The sequence below is a fragment of the Peromyscus maniculatus genome, chromosome 18, assembly GCF_049852395.1.
Source record: "Peromyscus maniculatus bairdii isolate BWxNUB_F1_BW_parent chromosome 18, HU_Pman_BW_mat_3.1, whole genome shotgun sequence".
NCBI classification, from domain to species: domain Eukaryota; kingdom Metazoa; phylum Chordata; class Mammalia; order Rodentia; family Cricetidae; genus Peromyscus; species Peromyscus maniculatus.
In genome coordinates, this window is record NC_134869.1 from 13,601,658 (window position 1) to 13,622,498 (window position 20,841).

Genomic DNA, 20,841 nt, shown 5'->3' on the forward strand with positions numbered 1-20,841 from the left:
TTTGGGGCACATTTTCAGAGCAATAGTCTGGGGGGGGGGGAAATACTCAGGATTAAAATGCTGAGAAGCAGGTCTCAATGGCTCTGAGTCAGAGGTGGGAGAGTAACTGTGTGCTTAATGCTTTCAACATAAGCAGCCGTCTAAGGAGTGAAACCTAGAAACTTTAGTTGGTATGTCCTCATGAGTGAGTGGTAACAGTCCCAGCCTTCTGAAAATTGCCTTTTGGCTTTCCCCATGCCTTCTGAGACTTGCATGACCACGTTGCGTTCATATTTCCCCCTTGGGTTCAAGTTGTAGGGGCTTTGACACATTCTGCACACCAGTCTTGTGTCTACTGCTAATATTAAATTTTTTCTTCTGGTCTGTTTTTAAAGTGTGTAAAACGTGTGGCCCTCGCTATGATAAGGTGGACTTCATGAGTACTGATACAGTAAAGGCCACACTGGAAGAGACCTATCTCAAAATTTTAAAAGGTTAAAAATTAGGTAAACAAACAGCAGTCTAGTGCGGGGCGATGGCACAAGGCTCTACTCCCAGACCGTAGAAGGTTGGGGAAGGTTCTATGAAACCCCGGTCTTACACAACCAACGTTAAGTGGGCCTGGCTATAGAGCAAGACTTTATCTGGAAGAGAAAAAACTACAACTGGACACTTAGCCCAACTTCACAATTGGAACATATTCATGTCACGTATTGTGTCTAAAGCCTGAACCTGTCCTTGGTTGTGGTCAAACGAATTACTCGTTCTTCTAAGTCTGGCTCGGCAAAGACGCAGAAAAAGGCCTCGGGACTGACTGGCCCTGTGTTTCTTTCTCTTTCCTCTTGCTCACCTCCAAACCCAGTTGGAAGAGCCCACCAATGAGTGACCACATGAAACTTTCTATCAGGTTGCACAAATTCTAAAGAGGTTCGCTCCCTCAGGAGGGTTCCAGGAAGTCCTCCTGGTCTACTCTGGAGAGGGAAGCGGGGGTGGGGGGGTGGGGTGGGGTTACACAATCGGCCCTGAAGGCTCCACAGGGCGGAGGAGGGAAGGATTGACAGCCCCACATCTGACGCCTGCATCCTCCAATCCTCAGAGGACCGGGTTTTGTATCAATGGTAAAGCAATTGGATTCACTGTACATGACGTCAATGGACTCATGACAGGATTGCATCCCATTAATTATTTCTTCACGGCTTCTGAGGAGTGGAAACGAAAAGAGAAAGTCATCCTAGAGACAGACACAAACTACTCTGGTTTGATCTTTTTCTATTTCTCCTCACAGGTCAGCAGTTCCCAATCTGTAGGAAGCATCCAAGTCCCCTAAACTGTTTTGTTTTGGACTTATGGTACTAGGGATCAAACCTGGTACTGCCTACATGCCAGCCAAGTGTTCTATCACTGACCTACACCCTGGTTCCATGTGCTTATTTACAACATGCGTTCCCTGAGTTCTTGACTAAACAGATCTGGGTCGCTCAGGATCATGCTTCTAACCCCAGATGATTCTGTGTAAGCTGCTGAACCATCAGAAAACATCTTAAGACATTGCCTTATGCACTGCACTACACAAGTGCCTTAGCTACAAAGATTTTTTTGTTGTTGGTGGTGGGTTGTTTGTTTGTTTTTGTTTTTTGAGACAGGGTTTCTCTGTGTAGCCCTGGCTGTCCCGGAACTCGCTCTGTAGACCTGGCTGGCCTTGAACTCAGAGATCCACCTGCCTCTGCCTCCCGAGTGCTGGGATACAAGTAAGTTTTTTAAAAACTAAATTACACTGAAAAGCCATTTCAGGGCTAGAGAGATGACTCGGTGGTTAAGAAATCCTGTTGCTCCAGTATTTGGACTGGAGGTCAGATCCCAGCATCCACGCTGAGCGGCTCAAAAATGCTTTTAACTCTAGGGGACCTGACTTCCTCCTTCTGGCCCCCCAAGGGCACTGACACATGCGTGTTTGTGTACACACACCAACAGCAAAAATTAACCACCAACATGGGCATGTTTGTGCATACACACACACACACACACACACACACACACACACACAAATAATAAAAATAAATCTTAGATAAAATAAAAACTTTCACTCCATTTTAGAAGTTTGGGATTTAAAACTACCTCTTACAAATCCTGCGTCTCATTACCAGATAAAGTATAGTTCTATGAAGCTATACATAATTTTGGATTTTTTACATACTTAAGTCTCTCAAAGTAGTGTAACTAGAGTTACAAAGGTAATGCTTTTTTGTAAAGCACACAAACTATAAATAACATTTTATTTCACATGAGATTGTAAAGTTCTCATTTATAATAATCATGTCCTTACCAAGAAATGCGGAGAAGTTTATCATGAATCCAAAAATACCACTCTCTGGAGGCGTGGTTCCTGTGTCACTGAGAAGGAACAAAATAAAATAGCTGAATTATTTCTAAAGGAATTTCAATTCCAACCCCTGGACAGATAATTGGTCCATTTTATATTGGTCTTTCTCGGTGTTCAGACACTGAATTTCACAGGTATGACCTGAAGTTGTTCTAAAATATTTTTGTTTGGGCTCTAAAGAAACCTCGGTGGCGGCGGCGGCAGCGGCCGCCTTTAATCCCAGCACTCGGGAGGCAGAGGCAGGCGGATCTCTGTGAGTTCGAGGCCAGCCTGGTCTCCAAAGCTAGTCCAGGAAAGGCACAAAGCTACACAGAGAAACCCTGTCCTGGAAAAAAAAAAAAAAAAAAACTAAAACTTGTTTTCTACTAAAAAAAAAAAAAAAAGATCACATTTAGGGCTAGGGAGATAGACCTGTCAGTGAAGTGTTTTTGCACAATCATGAGGCCTAGGTTCAATTCCCAGCACCCATGTGAAACCTCTAGGTGTGGCCTCACACTTGTAATCATAAGGAACTTACTGCTGTCCGGTCTGCCTAGATGAATCAGTGAGAGATAGTGTCTTGAGAAACAAATGGGGACTGAGCTTGTGATTTGCCCTCCAGCATCCACAAGTATGTCTACACACACAAGCACCCATACCTGCACTGCACATACACATCTATTCACACATTACATGAAGACACCATACACGCTATGGTGCTTTAAAAGAAAATGGCCCCCAAAGGGCATGGCACTTTGGGGAGGTGTGGCTTGTTGAAGTAGGTGTGGTCTTGTTGGAGGAAGTGTAAAATGTGAAGGTAGGCTTTGAGGTCTCGTTTATGCTCAAGCCACGCCCATTGAGATGACCACTTGCTGTTTGCCTAGAAGCCAAGATGTAGAACACTCAGCCACCTCTGCAGCATCATGATGGACTAACTGAACTGTAAATGAGTCACCACAATTAAATGATTTCCTTTGTAAGAATCGTCATGGTCATGGTGTCTCTTCACAGCAATAGACACCCTGACCAACGCACTTGGGCAAAAGTTAGAACGCGTTTGAAAAAAACAACATGACTGTTTCTTAAACAACCCCACCTGATAAGCTCAAGATGAAGAATTGAGTGAGACTACTTTGAAAAATAAAAGTAACTGAAAAATATGTTTGAAAATCCTATGGTTGAGATATTAAGTGCATATAAATACAACACTTTGAATGACTGGATTTATGCACAGTAACATAAAACTGAGTGATATTATTGATCACTACTAAGTACTTTATGGAAACCCCACTGGAAGGGACCTTCATTCATAGCTGGTCCTCAGCTACAAGCAGCCCTTAGGTCACTAGTTGAACATGCCCCCTAGCGTATCAAAGGTGTTTTCATTTGGTCAATTAGCTTAACAAAAAGAGGTTCCTATTAAAAAAAAAAAAAGACTTAGGTGCAGTCTATCAGTTCCTTAGGTGACTCAGAAAGCAGTGTCGAAGACCTGGGAGCATGGCCCAGTATTAAAGTGCCTAGCATGCACAGGCACCCAGTTCCATTCAGAGAAGTGTGTGGGCATGTTCTATTGTCTTTTCGTGGGCACCAGGTTAAAAATGTCACCAGGCCACTCACAGGCACCCTTCCCGCTTAAAAAGGATGGCGAAGGTGCTCCCAACATGAAATGGCTTGCTTGCTGGTTCCGGGTGCTTCCGTTCTTAAAAACAGCTCTGAAGTGTGTGTGTTGAAAACTGATCACACTCTAAAGACACACTTCCAAGCGTGCGGAAAATTCTACAAGAAGCCTGTGCCTGCGGAAAGCAGGAAGTTCCAAGTGCTGTCGACACTTGACTTTTAAAGAGGACGTAAAGGGGCGAAGTGTGCCTAAGACAAACACCTTGACTCCTTGCTAATTTCCATTTTGTCGTCAGAGCCTGATTAGGACAGAGCCTCCCACTTGCCCAGCTTCCTACACTTGAGGAGGAGGGCTGGAGAAGGCTACCCGTGTGCAGGGTGCCTTCTTGAGCCCAGGGCTGAGTGGACGGGGAAAGGGACAAGAGCCAGGAACAGAAAAATGGCAGAGAGAGCCTGAGCCCTGGGGCAGCACATCTGCCAGATGATTAAGTCTGAAGAGAACGTCAGTCTTCCTGTCTCCACCTTAGGGTGTGAAAGATCAACCACCAGAGAGGAGCCTCACGGTTCTTGGCATTCATCTACCGCCGTAGGCATGCCAGGGAGATGAGCTAGGGTGGGTGTGCGTGGTTTTGGGAAGGGAAACAAATAGCATAATGAGTTGATAGTCAAGAAAGTACATGGCTGGGGGATAAAAACATTCTGAAAGGCCATAGGAAAACAGCTGGACTTGGGCACGCGTCTATTGATGGTAGACCATGATGTATGTCAAATGCCTGGATATACAGTCCATGTGGCACCAAACATGGGATCTGAAAGTTCAGAAGTTCAGAATGGTATTTTATTCTTGTTTATCTATTTCAAACCACATAGGTATGGTGTGGTTCATTGGTGAGTGTGTGATTAATGTGAAGGAAGGTCTCAATTGAAAATAGGATAATAAATAAACAGATGAACAAACAAATAAATCCCTACAGGCAGGATATAAAGCACCCTGTAAATAGCGTATTTATTTACCTATGTGTTTATTGAATGAATGACTCTAACTCCCCACCCCCAAAAAGACTAGTCAAGACTTCGTGGACATACACCTGTAATCCTAGCACTTGGGAGGTTCAAGCAAGCTATGAGTTCAAGGCCAGCTTGGGCTACATAGCAAGACTCTGAAACAAAAAAGACCTAATATATATTACTTATTGAATATTAATTATGCATCAGACATGGTTTATATTTACTGTATTGTTTGTAATTTCATTTTTAGGAGCCTAGTTAAATGTGTATGGGGGTGTCCGAGCCTAGCTGAATGTATATGGGTGTGTCTTCTATAAATTACATTTTATTCAGGAAGAAATTGGGTATTTTGGAAGTTTCACAACTTTTTCAAGTTAGAGGAATCTATACCAAATGTCCAGTTCCTTGATTCCTGGTAGTCAAACAAAGTCATCAGAATGATTGGGGAGAGGGACCACTGATGGGCCAATAAATGTTTAACAGGCAGCTCTTGAAGATGCTTGGGTTTTTTGCCAAGTCCTTAAGGAACATATATCCAACAAGGGAAACAAACGTTACCAAAACTCAAGACACTGAACATGGAGTTGGAAAGAGAAGTACATGGATGGCTGTCAGGAAGCGTGCCCGCTGGCCCCAGCACGCCACGAGAAAGAAGCCCCATGGTAATGAGAAGGGACCACTGGGCCTTTGCTGTAGACCAGGAAGCGATTAATGAAGTAAGAACTCTAGGCTCTTCAAATAGCAGAATTTAGTTATTAAGTCTCTTCGACAAGCAATGCCACTATGCTGTACTAATTTTTCTCCAGGATTCTGAATGGACAATAGCTATCATCGATGCATTAGTTCACACCCAGGAGGCTCGTATTCAGCTACCTTTTCACCACCATAGGCCGCTGTCAACACTACAACTACTTAAAAAACAAAACTTCGCTATGACTCTGTACAAATAACACTATAATTTATTCACTTATCAATAAAACTATTGGAATCAATCAGCATTCATCAACAAGAAGTGGGTGGCTCACTCTGTATTCCCAGCATATAAGAAGCTGAGGCAAGGATTACCTCAAGTTCAAAGCCTGCCTAGGCTTATGGTGTGAAACTCTGTCTCACAAAAAATAGTCAGCAAACTATCTGAGATACAATTTGAGTCAGAATTTCCTAAATATGTCTGGTAAAAACTGTCAAATTTGGGGTTTTCTTATTCACAGATGAAATGGTACCTAACTACATGAGCTAGTTTTTTCTCAAGAATATTCATGAAAATTCTCTAAGCAGCAAATAAAATCTGGCCATATCTACAAACATCATAGAACAGTATTATTGGGGCAAGAAGACAACAGAAGATGAGCCTACTATGTGGAAGGGGTAAGGGACACGCAAGATGTGAACCTACTGTGTGGAAGGGGTAAGGGACATGGGATGAGGACAGAAGGAATGGAGGCTGGCGGATGCCTTGTAGGAAAAAGACAAACAAAAACGAAATATAGTAGTATGCCTATTCCATAATTAAACCTGTCATTGTGTATGCTAACTTAAAATAAATAATTGTAATAAGTAATAAATAATAGTATTGTCTGTTCATTAAAAGTAAAAGGGTTCTTATCATCGCTGAAAAATGTCTTCATGCTGGGTGTGATAGTGCAAGTTTTTAGTCTCAGCACTCAAGAGGCAGAGACAAGTAGAGATCTGTGAGTTCAAGGCCAGCCTAATTCATTTATTGAGTACCAGGCCAGTCATGGCTGTATTGTGATACCCTGTCAAAAAAGAACTCTTCATAAATCTGTCAAGTCTCTGATATTACATGTTATGTGATAAGTAAACTTTGAGTAATCCCTTCCACCAGATGTGGAAAGGCAATAAACGTAGTGACAGCAAGGGACAGCCAAGAGACTTTGTGGGTGAGCCTCTTTTTAAATTTTCTCGGTAAGCTCACACTAAATGGTGCCACTGCACAAGATCAGAGGCAGAGCAGTTGGACATCCATATCTGTATCTATATCCATACCTATTGAATCCATGGACTCAGCCAAGCAAGAATCCAAAACACATTTCGAACTGCATGCTTATTGATATACCCTTGTCATCATCCCCTAAACAATACTGTCCAACAACTACTTGGACACTATTTACTTTGTATTAGATGTCCTAACTAATCCAGAGATGACTAAGCATGCAGGAGAATGTGCATGCTTATACATATTAAATACCCTATGCTATTCTATATAATGCATTTGAGCAGTCCCCTTCTTCAGTATCCTCAGAATTTTGTATTCCCATGGTGTCCAGGAAACGGTCCTTCACAGACACCATGGGATGTGTTTGGTTGAGAGAGGTATATCTGGGTGCCTGATTGAAGACACTGGAGCAGGTGAGAGGGCAAAGCAGCTGCTTTCCAATGTAGCTGAAACCATTGCATCCTGCTCCCAGCACAGCATTCTGCATCACATGGCTTCCCAGCATGCTTTGCCCTGCCTCAGTCTCACCCACCACCTCACTGGCCTTCCTGTTAAGGAGGAATTTACAACAGCAATCAGGGGTAATTTTTCTTTTGCCCGTGGTTTAGAAGTTGTTGAAGCCATCGAATACACAGTAATTTCAAAACAAGCTGTACCTGGGAAATGAATTATGACCACGTTTCCTGTGTTTACATTTATATAAGTTAAGCCAACTTTGGAAAATTCCAAGGAACTTGAAGAACATACTCCAAACTAAACATATGCTAAGGCAATGAACAATCACTTAAAGCAGGAACAATACAAAGAACGAGTGCCTGATGGTGCATGACTTTCCCAAGCATGGACAATCCATGTTCTTTATCACTCAGCACATGTGATTTCCACTACCAAGGTGATGGCTTAAACCAGGGACTGGAGATGCTGAGTACAGGATATAACATTATCTGTGACTTCAGACGGAAGGTTATTAGCCTAATGCCAGGTTCAGTGAGAGACTCTGTCTCCATGGAATAAGGCCTACCAAGAACATGCTAAATAGTTATTGTTAGCCAAACTCCTTAACCATGGCTCCAGAGAAGCCTGCAAAACCCTGACTGCAAGCATACAACACTATGCTCACACAGCAGTGGAAACGTGCTTAAGGAAATCTAACATGGGCCATCAGGGCAGAGTTCCCTCTTTACAATGTCTTAATTCTACAGGGAGCCTGGTTTTCTGCCATTGTTTATTGAGCAGAAATTATGGTCATGAGGAACAGCATGGGTGCTCAAGACCACATCCGCTGTCTAGCAAAACCACACTTCCCCTGGGTGGTGGTGGCACACGCCTTTAATCCCAGCACTCAGAAGGCAGAGCCAGGCGGATCTCTGTGAGTTCAAGGCCAGCCTGGGCTACAGAGTGAGTTCAAGGACAGGCACAAAGCTGCACAGAGAAACCCTATCTCAAAAAACAAAACAAAACAAAAACAAACATACATACTTCCTAAAGCAAGTCAGGTGGATGCACTTACAAAAGGCCAGTCCAGAACCCAGAATTACAAAATTCTAAGAGTGCAGGATCACATGGCAGACCCAAGCACATGTCCAAGGAACATTTAAGAGGGTAGCCTGGATGTTATGGGCCCATAAAGATTAACTGATACCAGAGAGCCTGTAGGAGGAAAGAGAAACTCCAAATTAGGCCTGGTGGCTAGTGCTTGAGAATGTGGGCGTGGCCTAATCCTATGAGGTAGGCTTTTTTGTTTGTTCTTGGTTTTGATATCCTTGCATTAACGGGGGCATAATGCACACAAAAAAAATCACTTTCTACTACTCCAGCTTACTACATGTAGCGGTCTGATTCCATGTTTTTAATTTAACCACAGGATAGAGAGCCTGTTTGTTTAAAATACTGAAAACATACCAAAAATATGCCAGGAAAGTTCCGTCTTACTGACCTCAGCAGCCCTCGGCCACAAACTTTTTTTATTAGTCTCTTTATTTGAGGTGCTGGTGATGATCTGGGGTCTGGTACATGCTAGGCATGTGCTTTTTTGTTTTGTTTTGTTTTTTTGAGACAGGGTCTTAGTGTGTTATCCTGTCCACCCTACAGCTTGCTGTATAGACCAGGCTGGTCTTGAACTCACAGAGATCTGACTGCTTCTGCTTCCTGAGTGCTGGGGATTAAAAGTGTACACTGGGTTGGGGATTTAGCTCAGTGGTAGAGAACTTGCCTAGCAAGTGCAAGGCCCTGGGTTCGGTCCTCAGCTCTGGAAAAAAAAAAATTAAAAAATTTAAAAAGAAAAAAAAAAGAATAAATATATATATATATATATATATATATATATATATATATATATATATATATATATATATATATATATAAAGTGTACACCACCACACCTGGCTAAGCATGCACTCTTGTCTCTGAGCTAGGTCCCCAGTTCTTTTAGTCTTGCTGAAGTCGTCTTTGTCTCAGGCTGGCCTCAAACCTCCAGCAATTCTCCTGCTCCTGCCCCTTGAGTGCTGAGATGAAGTTGTGCACTAACAAACCCCAGTTTCCTCTTGATCTTTACGCAAGCTGGTACAACTGCATTTGTTTTTCTCCTCTTTTGTTTCTAACTAAAACCAGCAAGCTTGGTTCTGCATCTTGCTTTTTATCCATGTCATAATGTACCTCGGAGCGCTTCCACGATGGGATGCCACACGGAGCTCTCGCTGGAAGCACTGCATTCTTTGGCTAATCTGTTTATTTAGCAAGTCTTCTGACTATGTGAATGGGGGCCAAGCTGATGGAAAACAATGTCGTAGCTCAATGGGAGAGACCTTGTCACACACACTAAGCTTGAGTGTGCTCCCTACCACACGCAGCAAATAACTAGATGAGCAAGTAGATGCCCTGAGCAATCTTACAGATGGCATTTCGTTCACACAGACAAGCAACCTGTAGGATACTTTTCCCAAAAAAGGGCAGCTGTTACATCACAGAATGTATCTGTCACTTTCATAGATTTTTTTTACTAAAGTCTCTCCATAAAATTTAAAATCAAGGGCTAGAGAGAAGATTCAATGATTAGGAACACTGTCTGCCCTTCCAAAAGACCCAGATTTGATTCTCAGCACCCACAGGGAGACTGACAACCATCTGTCACTTCTGTCCCAGGGGATCCAACATTTTGTCTAGCCTCTCAGGGTACTAGGCGCACACATGGTGCACAGACATACATGCAGGCAAAAAATACCACCCATTAAAAAATAATAATAAAATGTTAAATTTAAAATCACTTTACATTCCCAGGAGCAATGTATGGAAGGGTCTGTTCCCCCCTCCCCAAAACCTCACCAATAGTGTTATCAAATGAAAAACAGCATCAGTGAATTCCAATGGGAATTACTTCTTCTTTTTTTTTTTTTTTTCCTGAGACAGGGTTAGCTTTGTGCCTTTCCTGGATCTCACTCTGTAGCCCAGACTGGCCTCGAACTAACAGAGATCAGCCTGGCTCTGCCTCCCAAGTGCTGGGATTAAAGGCGTGTACCACCACCACCCAGCTTCTTTTGTTTGTTGTTTGTTTTTGTTTTGTTTTATTTATGCATGAATTTCAGTATCTTTCCAGGTCTCAGAATCATCTGAACATTTATGCCACATATTAAAGAGTAACAGAGTTACTCACTGGGCTTGGTGGTCCATGCCTATTATCCAAGCACTCGAGAGGTGGAGGCAGGAAGATCAAAAGTTCAAAGTAGTCCTTGGCTTCCTATCAAGTTTGAGGCCAGCCTAGACTAGTGGAGACTTTATTTGAAAAGACAAACAAAAAAAAACAAAAACAAAAACAAGACCAACAGTGTCACAAAGAGAAGTTATCTGATAAGGAGGAAGCTGACTTGAAGGCCATCCTGGAAAGTGGTTCCCCTCTTAATTCACAAATGTACCAGACCACCACAATGGCCAAACAGCGAAGGGAACTCATCCTGAGAAACTGCACATCACCAACCAAACACCCAGTTGGCTGAACTTACCTAATCGGGATCCACCAGGACCTGGGGTAAATGGACTGGGGAAGGGGGCATTTTTCTATACATGCCCAGGGCCTTGAAGATTACAAGGCAAGTGTTCCATCACGGAACTCCACCCACTTTCAGAGCGCTCATGGATCTTATATTCCTGATTTGTTAGAAGGTGATGGGTGCTGGGGTGAGCAAAAGACCACACCCAACACCTGTGGTTGTCCTCTGATGCCTTCAAGCAGTTGGACTATAGCTGTGGTTGCCCTTGGAGACCCACCGGCCAGCGATGGCAAGTGAACCACATACGTGAGTGACATGGGTGGGTTAAAACTGCAAGCCCATGGCCTCCAAGATCACTCAGTGGGTGAAAGCGTTTGCTGCCAAGCCTGATAACTGGAGTTTGATCCCTGGAAACCACACAGCATACGTAGAGAATTGGCCGCAACAGATTGGCCGATGATCGCCACTTGTATGCCACAGAACTCGTGTGTGCACACACATACATGTGCATAGGTAGTCTGGTTCCAGGGGTCCAAGAGAGGTAGGACGCAATTTTAAATCTTGAACTAGCTGGGCGGTGGTGGCACACGCCTTTAATCCCAGCACTCGGGAGGCAGAGGCAGGCAGATCTTTGTGAGTTCAAGGCCAGCCTAGAAAGGCACCAAAGCTACACAGAGAAACCCTGTCTCAAAAAATATAAAAAATAAAAAAAAAAAATCTTGAACTACCCTTCCTGGTATTATTAGGACAGGGTTTGCTAAGATGATGTTTGAAGAAAGAGATGAAAAAGTCTATAGATATCTAGATAGCCATCACATTATCGTCAAGCGGTGGGCACGTGTCTAAGCCTGGAAAGAAGGACTATAGACATTTCTCGGTGGAAGAGTACTTGCCGTGGGTCACCAGGTTTGAGCCCCAGCACCAAAAGCAACAGCCGGAAGAGAGCCAGACTCAGGAGCAGACCGTTCTCATCCCAGCTACTTGGCTGGCTGAGTAGGGAGGGGGGAGACTCCAGCATGGGCAACAGGGGGATGCCCAGTTTCAAGAAGGAAAAGAGGAGGAAGAGACGGGGTTAGATGTGGTTACTCGGGCCTATAATCCCAGTACTCAGGAAGCTAAGACAGGGGGATTGCCACAAGTACAAGCTAGTCTGGGCTGCATGGCAAGACCCTGCCTCCCAAAAAAAACAAAACAAAACAGAAGTCAAGACAGATACAATAACTGAAGCCAGTGGGGCTAGAGGAAGTCAGAAGTACAGAGAGGAGTGGAGAAGACAAGGTCTCTCTTTGTAGCCCTGGCTGTCCTGGAACTCACTATAGGCTGGCCTCAGAGATCTGTCTGCAGAGGGCTTTTTAAACGTTTTCTCTTCATCTTGCAGTTCTGCAGTGCTGGGAACTGTGGTCAGGGTTTTGTGCATGCTGGGCAAACAGTCTAAACTCTGGTCTATTTCCAGTCCCCATGTACCACTCGATGTCTAGCTCTTACCTGCATCTTATGTCAAGGGCTCAGAGAAAGTCCAGTGCCCGCACCGCTATCAAGGTGGAAGACAAACAATGACCCAAATCCCCAGGCACACTTGGGCAATCTTATGTTTGATTTGGCCTGTAGTTCCTAGCATTAAGGGGTCCGTCCACCTTGTGACTTTGTGTCCCATAATCCGACACTCCTTAACACTTTCCTTGTTAGTTTGTAAGCCCCTCCCTGGAGTGTCTGTGATTTCTGCATCTCGCCTTATTCAGCTGATTTACCCACTCTAGATTATCTCCCATTTGAGGTTCACTTTAGGGTAATATCAGTCATAACTACATCAGACACAGAGATTCCAACCTTGCCTCTGACAGCCTGGCCAATCCATATCACATATTAGCCAGGAATGAACTTCAGACATAGGACAAACATAGCTATGATCTTCTCGGAGGGGATAACAGCTCAGTTTTGTATATGTCAAAGGGAGTATATCTTCCACTCAGAAATGAGAGACGGGAGATGGGTACTGGTACTTAGGATTGACGTGTGCCATGAGCACCCTGCCAAGGTTTTCCCAGAGGCTCAGGACCAGCTGCTAAAGTTCCTCCAAGGGCAAAAGCTACCAAATACATAGAGCCATTAAAGAGGATCAAGCTATTGCCCCTGCCATAGATAAAGTGACCCCCGGGAAAGATGGAAGCTAAACAGGAAACATTAAGCAGTAACACAAGAAATGTCACAGTTTTCGACAGCTTGAGGGCTCTGACTTTGGAGGTACCGGGTCCAGGGGAGTCTGAGGCAGGTCCATTTGACTCCCAAGGCTCTGACAGTTGGTGTTGATACAGGGTGACCAGGACCTGAGTTCTGCTTCTGTCCTTGGGGAGCTTTCACACCAGTGTCCCATCCATGTATCTGATGTATCTTCATCCATTTCAACCCCCATGTTCTTTCACGGAAAATGAACTTAGACATTCACTTCAAGAGCCATTGAGAAGTGCGGGCCTTGGGGTGGGGCTGACCCACACCTCTAATCCCAGCACTAGCGAAGCTCTCTGTGAGTTCAAAGCCAGCCTAGAGTTCCGCAGGCCAGCCAGGGCTACATTGTGAGATCCAGGCTCAGACAGAGGAGGGGGGGCCGGGAAGGAGCAGGAGTTTTCGCAAAGTGGAAGAGAAATGGGTGAGCAGCTTGGCACATGCCTGGATCTACTCATAATAAATGGTATCGATTCGGAACTGTGCTTGTCTCGATGGCATCAAAGAAGGCTCTTCCCAGGACTTTATCCCATACCCCAGGTGCCCTCTGACGGCCCTCCGGATGCTGCTCTGTGCATCTGTTTCTCAAAGGGCAGAACCCAACACGTGCTCCCTGACTCTCTACACAGGCCGGGGGAGGGGGTGTCAGAGGTGATCTTCCATCGTCACATCTTGCCCCTGCCTCAAGAAGATGCCACTACTACGCCTGGCCTGGACACCTTCCCTCCCTCTCAACAGGGCTGTGCCATGGACTCGATCCGCTTCCCAGGTCCCTGACGCCCCGCTTGCCCCTCACCTGATGTAGGGGAGGAAGGGGTTGACGTGCCCCGAGAGCACCGCGACCACGTAGGAGATGATGAAGGCTGCAGACGACCAGGTCACCAAGAGGAAGGGGACGAAGGCCATTCCCCTGAGGAAGCACAGCATCGCGGTGAGAGGGCGCTGCGCTCGACGTCGGGGCCACGAAGCCGGCTTGCTGCGGGCTGCCTGGAGGCGGTGGCCACGACACAGACAGCTAACGCTCGGCGGCGGCGGCGGGACGGAGGAGGCTCGGAGACAGCCAGGACGGGCCCAGCCCCGGAGGGAGGGAAGCGCTCAGAGGTGAGAGGGCGGAGGGTGGACCGGCAGCCGGGTGGGTGGGGCGCGAGCGAGCGGTCCCCGGCTTGTTGCGAAACCGGTGAAGTCACAAAGCGGCAGCCCGGTCCCCCGGAGCCAGAGCGCGCGGCCACCTCCCCGCCCACGCCAGGCCACGCCGGACAGCTCGGCTTCCTTTCGCTTTTGCTTGGGACGGGGTCGGGTGGGTGCAGCGGGAGACGCGGGATTCCGCGGGGACGGCCAGCTCTTGCGCAAGTCCGCTGGGTTGGCTGGATTCCCAGCTCCTCCTCCCCTCGGGGTTTCCCTCTGAGCCTCTCTCCAGCACCCACTGGGGTTCCTTCCAGTGTCTGGCCACCGATGCCCACCCCATCAGGGCTCTCTGTGACTGCAGGGGTTCAGGCGGAGGGGGGCTCAGTGACGTTTGCCAGGTCACTGAGCGTGGATGTGGCACATGCCTGGGTGGTACCCACCTGGAAACAGAAACCGCATAATAGCCAGGCCTGATAGTGCGGGTCTGTCATCCCTGGTGCTTGGCTACTACGGAGGCTGAGGCAGAAGGATCACAAGTTCAAGGCCTGCCTGACTGGGCAGCTTATTGAAACAGCCTCTGAAGGGCGGGGGATGCAGCTTAGTGGCAGAGCGTAGGTGAGGCTGGGTTTTATCTCTAAGCATCATTCAATCAAGTGACAGAGAGGATTGGATCCAGCCCTGGCCCAGCCTAGGATGCCCAGGTTGCTACCCACGGTTCTGTTCCCACCAAAACTACTTCGAGTATTTATTTCCCAGCAATAAGAAAAGATGACTCGATCCACTTCAGATCCACCTCAGACTCCCAAAAACCAAACTGACAGGTGCTCCCGAAGCACGGGCCTGTTCTATGCATCTGAGTTATAGTTTGGGGATTTTGAGCTCCACTTTTGGGCGTAGATGACCTAATATGGGTTCACCTCAGCCACATAAACATGTCTTGAGTACCGCCCTGTGCTAGGGAATAGACTATGGGGATTACACACCGTTAGAACTATTAGACTGATCTTCTAGGTAGAACACAATTTTAAGAATGAAATAGACGCTGAGTGGTGGTGGCGCACGCCTGTAATCCCAGCACTCAGGAGGCAGAGCCAGGCGGATCTCTGTGAGTTCAAGGACTCAGATGAAGGACTAGAGAGGTCTTGGAGAGGATAACAGAGTTTTCAAGAGGAAATCTGGGGATGAACACATGACTCCTGCTATCACTGTGCCATATCTCCAACTCCAAAAGGAAATAATTAACCAGACACAAGCGAGACTGCCTCACCAGGGCAAGAAAATAGCAAAATAACAGGCTGAAGATGCATGCTTCTTCAAGACTAAGGCATCTAAATACCTGTGAAGCAAGAAACAACTTGGTTTTAGCCAGATGTGGAGCTCACATCTGTAACCCCAACACTTAGGATAAGAAGGGACAGCCAAGAGTTCAAAGCCAGTCTGGGCTACCCAGTGAGTTCTAGGCACATCTAGGCTACAGAGAACCTGCCCGGAGTAACTACTGTTCAATCGTGACTGCTGGGAGGCTCTTGGGACCCATTTAAGAATCTTCAGCCAGAACTCCCTGTACCTTCTGGGGCAGCCATCCCTCAGTGACTCCAAGCTTATAGAAACCTGGGCCTAACAGATGGCTCAGTGGATAAAGGTGCGTGCTGCAAATCCTGATGACCCTTGGGCCCACATAATTGAAGAAGAGAACCCACTGCCTCAAGCTGTCTTAGAATTCCACACACACACGATGTGCCCCACCCCACCCCCCACCAGCCGTCATTCATGGTATTCATTGTACATCTTGCATGGTTATCTGTGCTTTAGAAAACAGCTCTCAGTCTTCTTCCCCATCTCCCCCTCCCCCCCTGCCCCCCTGCCCCCCCAGCACCACCACCACACACACACTTTCCCTTTTTTACTATTAGTAAGATTTAGGTCAAAATGAAACGCTCCCTTGGGCAGAGGACTAACGACCCCCAAAAGGAATTTCACTTTATCACATCATGTTTTTGTTGATTGCATGATTCCCTACAAAATCCAATTTGATAGTTACTATTTTTGTCCTTTAAGGGCTTTCTCTTATTTTTTGCTTGTTCATTTCTTTGTTTGCTTTTGTTTTTTGAGACAGGGTTTCTCTGTGTAGCTTTGGAGCCTTTCCTGGAACTCACTCTGTAGACCAGGCTGGCCTTGAACTCACAGAGATCTGCCTGGCTCTGCCTCCTGAGTGCTGGGATTAAAGACGTGTGCCACCGCCGCCCGGCTATATTTTACTTGTTTTTGAGTCAGGATCTCTCTGTGTAACCTAGGCTAGCCTCCAACTCATCTTGAAATCCTCCAGCTTCGGCCTCATGAATGCTGAGATTACAGGTGTGTGCCACCACAACTGGCTTGCTGATCGACCACAGCAGCGACAGTGTGTGTGCTGTTGCTGTTGTTTGAAGGGATTTGGATGAAGTTTATTACAAGGTAAAGGTGTACACTCAGGACAAATGCAGACTAGAGCGTCACCCATTTTGTTAGTTACAATGAATACATCTACATCTATATTTCTTAAATAAGATTGTTTGGAGGAAAGCCAGCATAATAATTCCTTTTTTGTTGTTGTTGTTTTTTTTGTTTTTTGAGTCAGAGTTTCTCCGTATAGTTTTGGAGCCTTTCCTGGCTCTCACTCTCACTCTGTAGCCCAGGCTGGCCTTGAACTCACAGAGATCCGCCTGGCTCTGCCTCCCGAATGCTGGGATTAAAGGCGTGTGCCACCACCGCCCATAATGATTCATTTTTATTGCCAACTTAATACTCTTTGGAAATACCTAGGACACTAGTGTAAGACGTCGTAGATGTATCTATGAAGGTGTTTCCAAATGGCTTAACTGAGAAGGGAAAACTGACCCTAAATATTAAATGGCACCACCCCATGGGCCCAGAGTAAATAAAAAGGAAAAGAGGAAGAAGCTAGCTGAACACGTTCTCCCTTCCTCCGGGCTACAGGTTGAGCGGGTTTGCTGCCATGACTTGCCCACTGTGGTGGACTGAGTTCCTCTGAACTGTGAGCCAAAGTAAACCCTTCCTCCTCTAAGTAGCCTTTTCGTAGGTAATTAGCCACAGCAGTAAGAAAAGCAATGAATGCAACTAATGTATGAGACGTGGCTACCCAGGGCTGATGCTACCAAGAGTCAGAAGAAAGGGGCAAGCAAATCCAAGTCCAATCAAATGCAATTTATTAAGACTTGCCAACAAAGGCATGTCTTAGGATGCAGGAAGAAAGGAGGACCAGCCATAGTGATGTAAGAGGGATGGGTTGATATGTGGCGTTACACAACGGCCCACAGCCAGTAGTGAGGTAACAGGGCTTTCTCTTTCTCTCTCCCTCCTCTTTTTTTTTTACAGAGCAGAGGATCGAACCCAGGGCCTTGCACTTGCTAGGCAAGCACTCTACCACTGAGCTAAATCCCCAACCCCATTCTCCCTCCACTTTAAATTCACTTATTTATATTGTGTGTGTGTGTGCATGAGAGCGTATGCTCCTGCCATTGTGTGTGTGCAGAGAACAATTTATAAAAATCAGGTCTCTACCATGTGGGTGTGGGTTCTGTGGAATCATAGTTAGGTCATCAGGGTTGGCAGCAAACTCCTTTAACCACTGATCTATCTTGCTGGCCCCCAACCTGGGCTTTCTCAAAGTCTATTCACATGTCACACATTAGCTAAGAGACACAGGTCTGCCTCAAAAGGCTTAACTGGCCTTTGCAAAGCCTTTATTTGTCTTGTAGCATTTGGAAGATACTGGTTAGTCGTCATCTTGACACAAGCTAGGGTCACCTGAGAAGAGAGGACTGCAGTTGAGAAATTCCTCCTTCAGGCTTGTAGGCTAGTCTGTGGGACATTTTCCTGGTGAATGGTTGATCCAGGAGGGTCCCGCCCACAGTGGATCATGCCACCCCTGCACAGTGGTTATACAAAAAGAAATTTGAACAGGCCATGGAGAGAGAGCCTGTAAGCAGTAGTCTCTCATGGTCTCTGCTTCAGTCTGCCGTGAGTTTCTGTCATGACTTCCCTCCACGATGAAGGCCTCCCCAAGCTGGTTTTGGTCAGTATTTTATCACAGCAAGAGAAACCAAACTAAATAGAGTGCATGCCAGGGCCACCGGCAGACATGTTGGCACTTAGCACCCACATGGCATTAGTCATGGCAAGCAGGATCCCAACATAGGTGTATAACCATAACTAACCGTGTGTGTGTGTGTGTGTGTGTGTGTGTGTGTGTGTGTGTGCGCGCGCGCGCGCGCGCGTGCATGTATATGTGTGTGTGCGTGTGTGTGTGTGTGTGTGAGTGTGCGTGTGTGTGATTGTGTGTATGAGTGTGTGTCTGTGTGTATACACAACATCTGGTGTCAGACAGTCCTGAGAACACAGCGGTTGCTCTCCCTTTCTGAAGTCTGCCATACCACAGACGTATGATACCACACCCAACTCCTACTTCTGTATTTAGAATAACACAAAACATTTGACTTGGTATATTTCAATTATTTTCCTACAAGAGATACTGCCCTGCCAAAAGGGCAAATAAGTATCTCAAAAACTCTCTGGAAACTCCTAACTCACTTCAGAGTACGGCAGTGTTTTCTTTGCCTCTGTTAACATGAAGTATTTCACAGTATCTATAAAAATGCTATTTCAGGAAAGCTGTCTTATAATTTGATGAGATGGCTGAATTCCAACAGCTATCTTGGAATATAAAGTCACTGATTTGAGGAGAAAAAAATTTTGACTGGTGGTTGGGGTTGGTGCGGGTATGTCCAGGTTCTTGGTTTCATTAAAAAAAAAAAAATTGAAGGCTCACACAGACTTGCAAAAGAAACAAGGTAAGTGTATGGAACTAAACAATAGTACAGATTAAAAGGAATGTACTGCCTGGGCATGGTGGCGCACGCCTTTAGTCCCAGCACTCAGGGAGGCAGCTGCAGGTGGATCTCTTGAGTTCAAGGCCAGCCTGGCCTACAGAGCAAGGTCCAGGCCAGCCAGAGCTATACAGAAAAGCCCTGTCTAGCCGGGCGGTGGTGGCGCACGCCTTTAATCCCAGCACTCGGGAGGCAGAGGCAGGCGGATCTCTGTGAGTTCGAGGCCAGCCTGGGCTACCAAGTGAGTTCCAGGAAAAGGCGCAAAGCTACACAGAGAAACCCTGTCTCGAAAAACCAAAAGAGAGAGAGAGAGAGAGGAGAGAGAGGAGAGAGAGAGAGAGAGAGAGAGAGAGAGAGAGAGAGAGAGAGAGAGAGAGAAGCCCTGTCTAAAAAAACCAACAGCAACAAATCCACAATAACAAACAGAAAAAAAGGGATGTGCCATCAGTGGGCCACATGAGTGGAGGTACTCAAGGCCCCTATGACTGTTTTGGGGGGTCCTTTTATGGGATTCAAGAAAAAGAGTAGCTGGAAAAAGGAGCAGCTGGGTATTAGGGAGCATAATTTGGTGTTTTCTATTTTGAATGAGAGTTTATATAATTTTTATTGTTGAACCTGATTTTAACCAAATGTATGCCCGACTGTGTATAGGCATAGGATGGTAAGTGGGAGACTGTCCCTAAAAGTTTGCTTGAGCACACAGCTTTTCCCTATGTCTTATGTACCCGGAATCAGTTCCGGCTCTGTCAGCCCCTCTGTTCTTCATATCTGGATGTACTGGGAACACGCCCAATAGAAAGGGGTGAGGAAAGCTATTGTTCGGGGCTGGGAGTACAGTATTTGCGTCCCAATGAAGGTAAAGGAATTAGGATTACAAGCGCATTGTTACAATAAAGGAGCCACTAAGCAGAACCAATCAGGGGCCCAGGCTCAACTACCTTCTACGGTTGCCTGCCTTGATGTCATCAGCCATACCAGAGGAGGAGCCATACCATGTTGACATGCTGGGCAGAGGCAGCGGCAGGCTGGTGGGCGGCTCACACACCATGCGGGCATGGCGGCGGGGCGGCGGGTGGACAGTCACAACCCAGATGCTGCATCTGAGCAGAAATAAGTTTATTATAGTAGAGAGATAAAGAGAAAGATGGGAAAGGGAGAGAAGAGGGGAGTCGAGGGTGCACACCTGGTGGGAGGAAAAGCAGAAGAGAGAGAGGGTTTTTCCTTAAAATGAGGCTTTTACGTCAGGACGCAGGGCAGCACCAAGGGGTCAGAATACTAACCCTGGTTTCCAAGGGGTGGGTCAGAAGATTAACACTAACCACCATTACTTGGGGATTTTTTTCTTTTACATGTAATCTCAACTAATTATTCGCTGTCTTGTATCAGAACCTTGATTGATTTAAGTAGTCTCTTAATTCAACAGCCGGCCACACTCCTAAAGAACTGGGTGTAGGGTCTGGAGAGATGGCTCAGTGATTAAGAGCACTGACTGCTCTTCCAGAGGTCCTGAGTTCAATTCCCAGCAACTACATGGTGGCTCACAACCACTTGTAATGAGATCTGGTGCCCTCCTCCGGCCTGCAGGGACACATGCAGGCAGAATACTGTATACATAAAAAATAAATAAATCTTAAAAAAAAAAAAAAAGAACTGGGTATAAATTCACTTTTTTAAATATCTTTGAAATGATATGCTAAGTTCACTTGT

General features: G+C 46.0%; 1 protein-coding gene across 6 annotated transcripts in view; it reads right to left on the reverse strand.

Annotated features, from left to right (window-relative positions):
* The window catches only part of Dram1 (DNA damage regulated autophagy modulator 1), a 56,608-nt gene extending 41,958 nt beyond the window's left edge, over window positions 1–14,650 (reverse strand). For 4 of the 6 annotated variants that reach the window (XR_013045813.1, XR_013045812.1, XR_006065220.2 and 1 more), the window contains exons 1-2: window positions 13,920–14,600; window positions 2,303–2,370 (exon numbers count right to left, since the gene is read on the reverse strand). Coding sequence is in view for 2 of the 6 variants with exons in the window: in XM_006979848.4 (XP_006979910.1) it covers window positions 2,303–2,370; window positions 13,920–14,050 (199 nt within the window). In the remaining 4 variants the exon portion in view is untranslated. Of the gene's footprint in view, window positions 1–2,302; window positions 2,371–12,388; window positions 13,260–13,919 lie in introns of those variants that run through there. The other 2 variants (XM_006979848.4, XM_076554576.1) reach the window with 2 other exon arrangements.
* Between the last annotated feature and the right edge of the window lie 6,191 nt (window positions 14,651–20,841).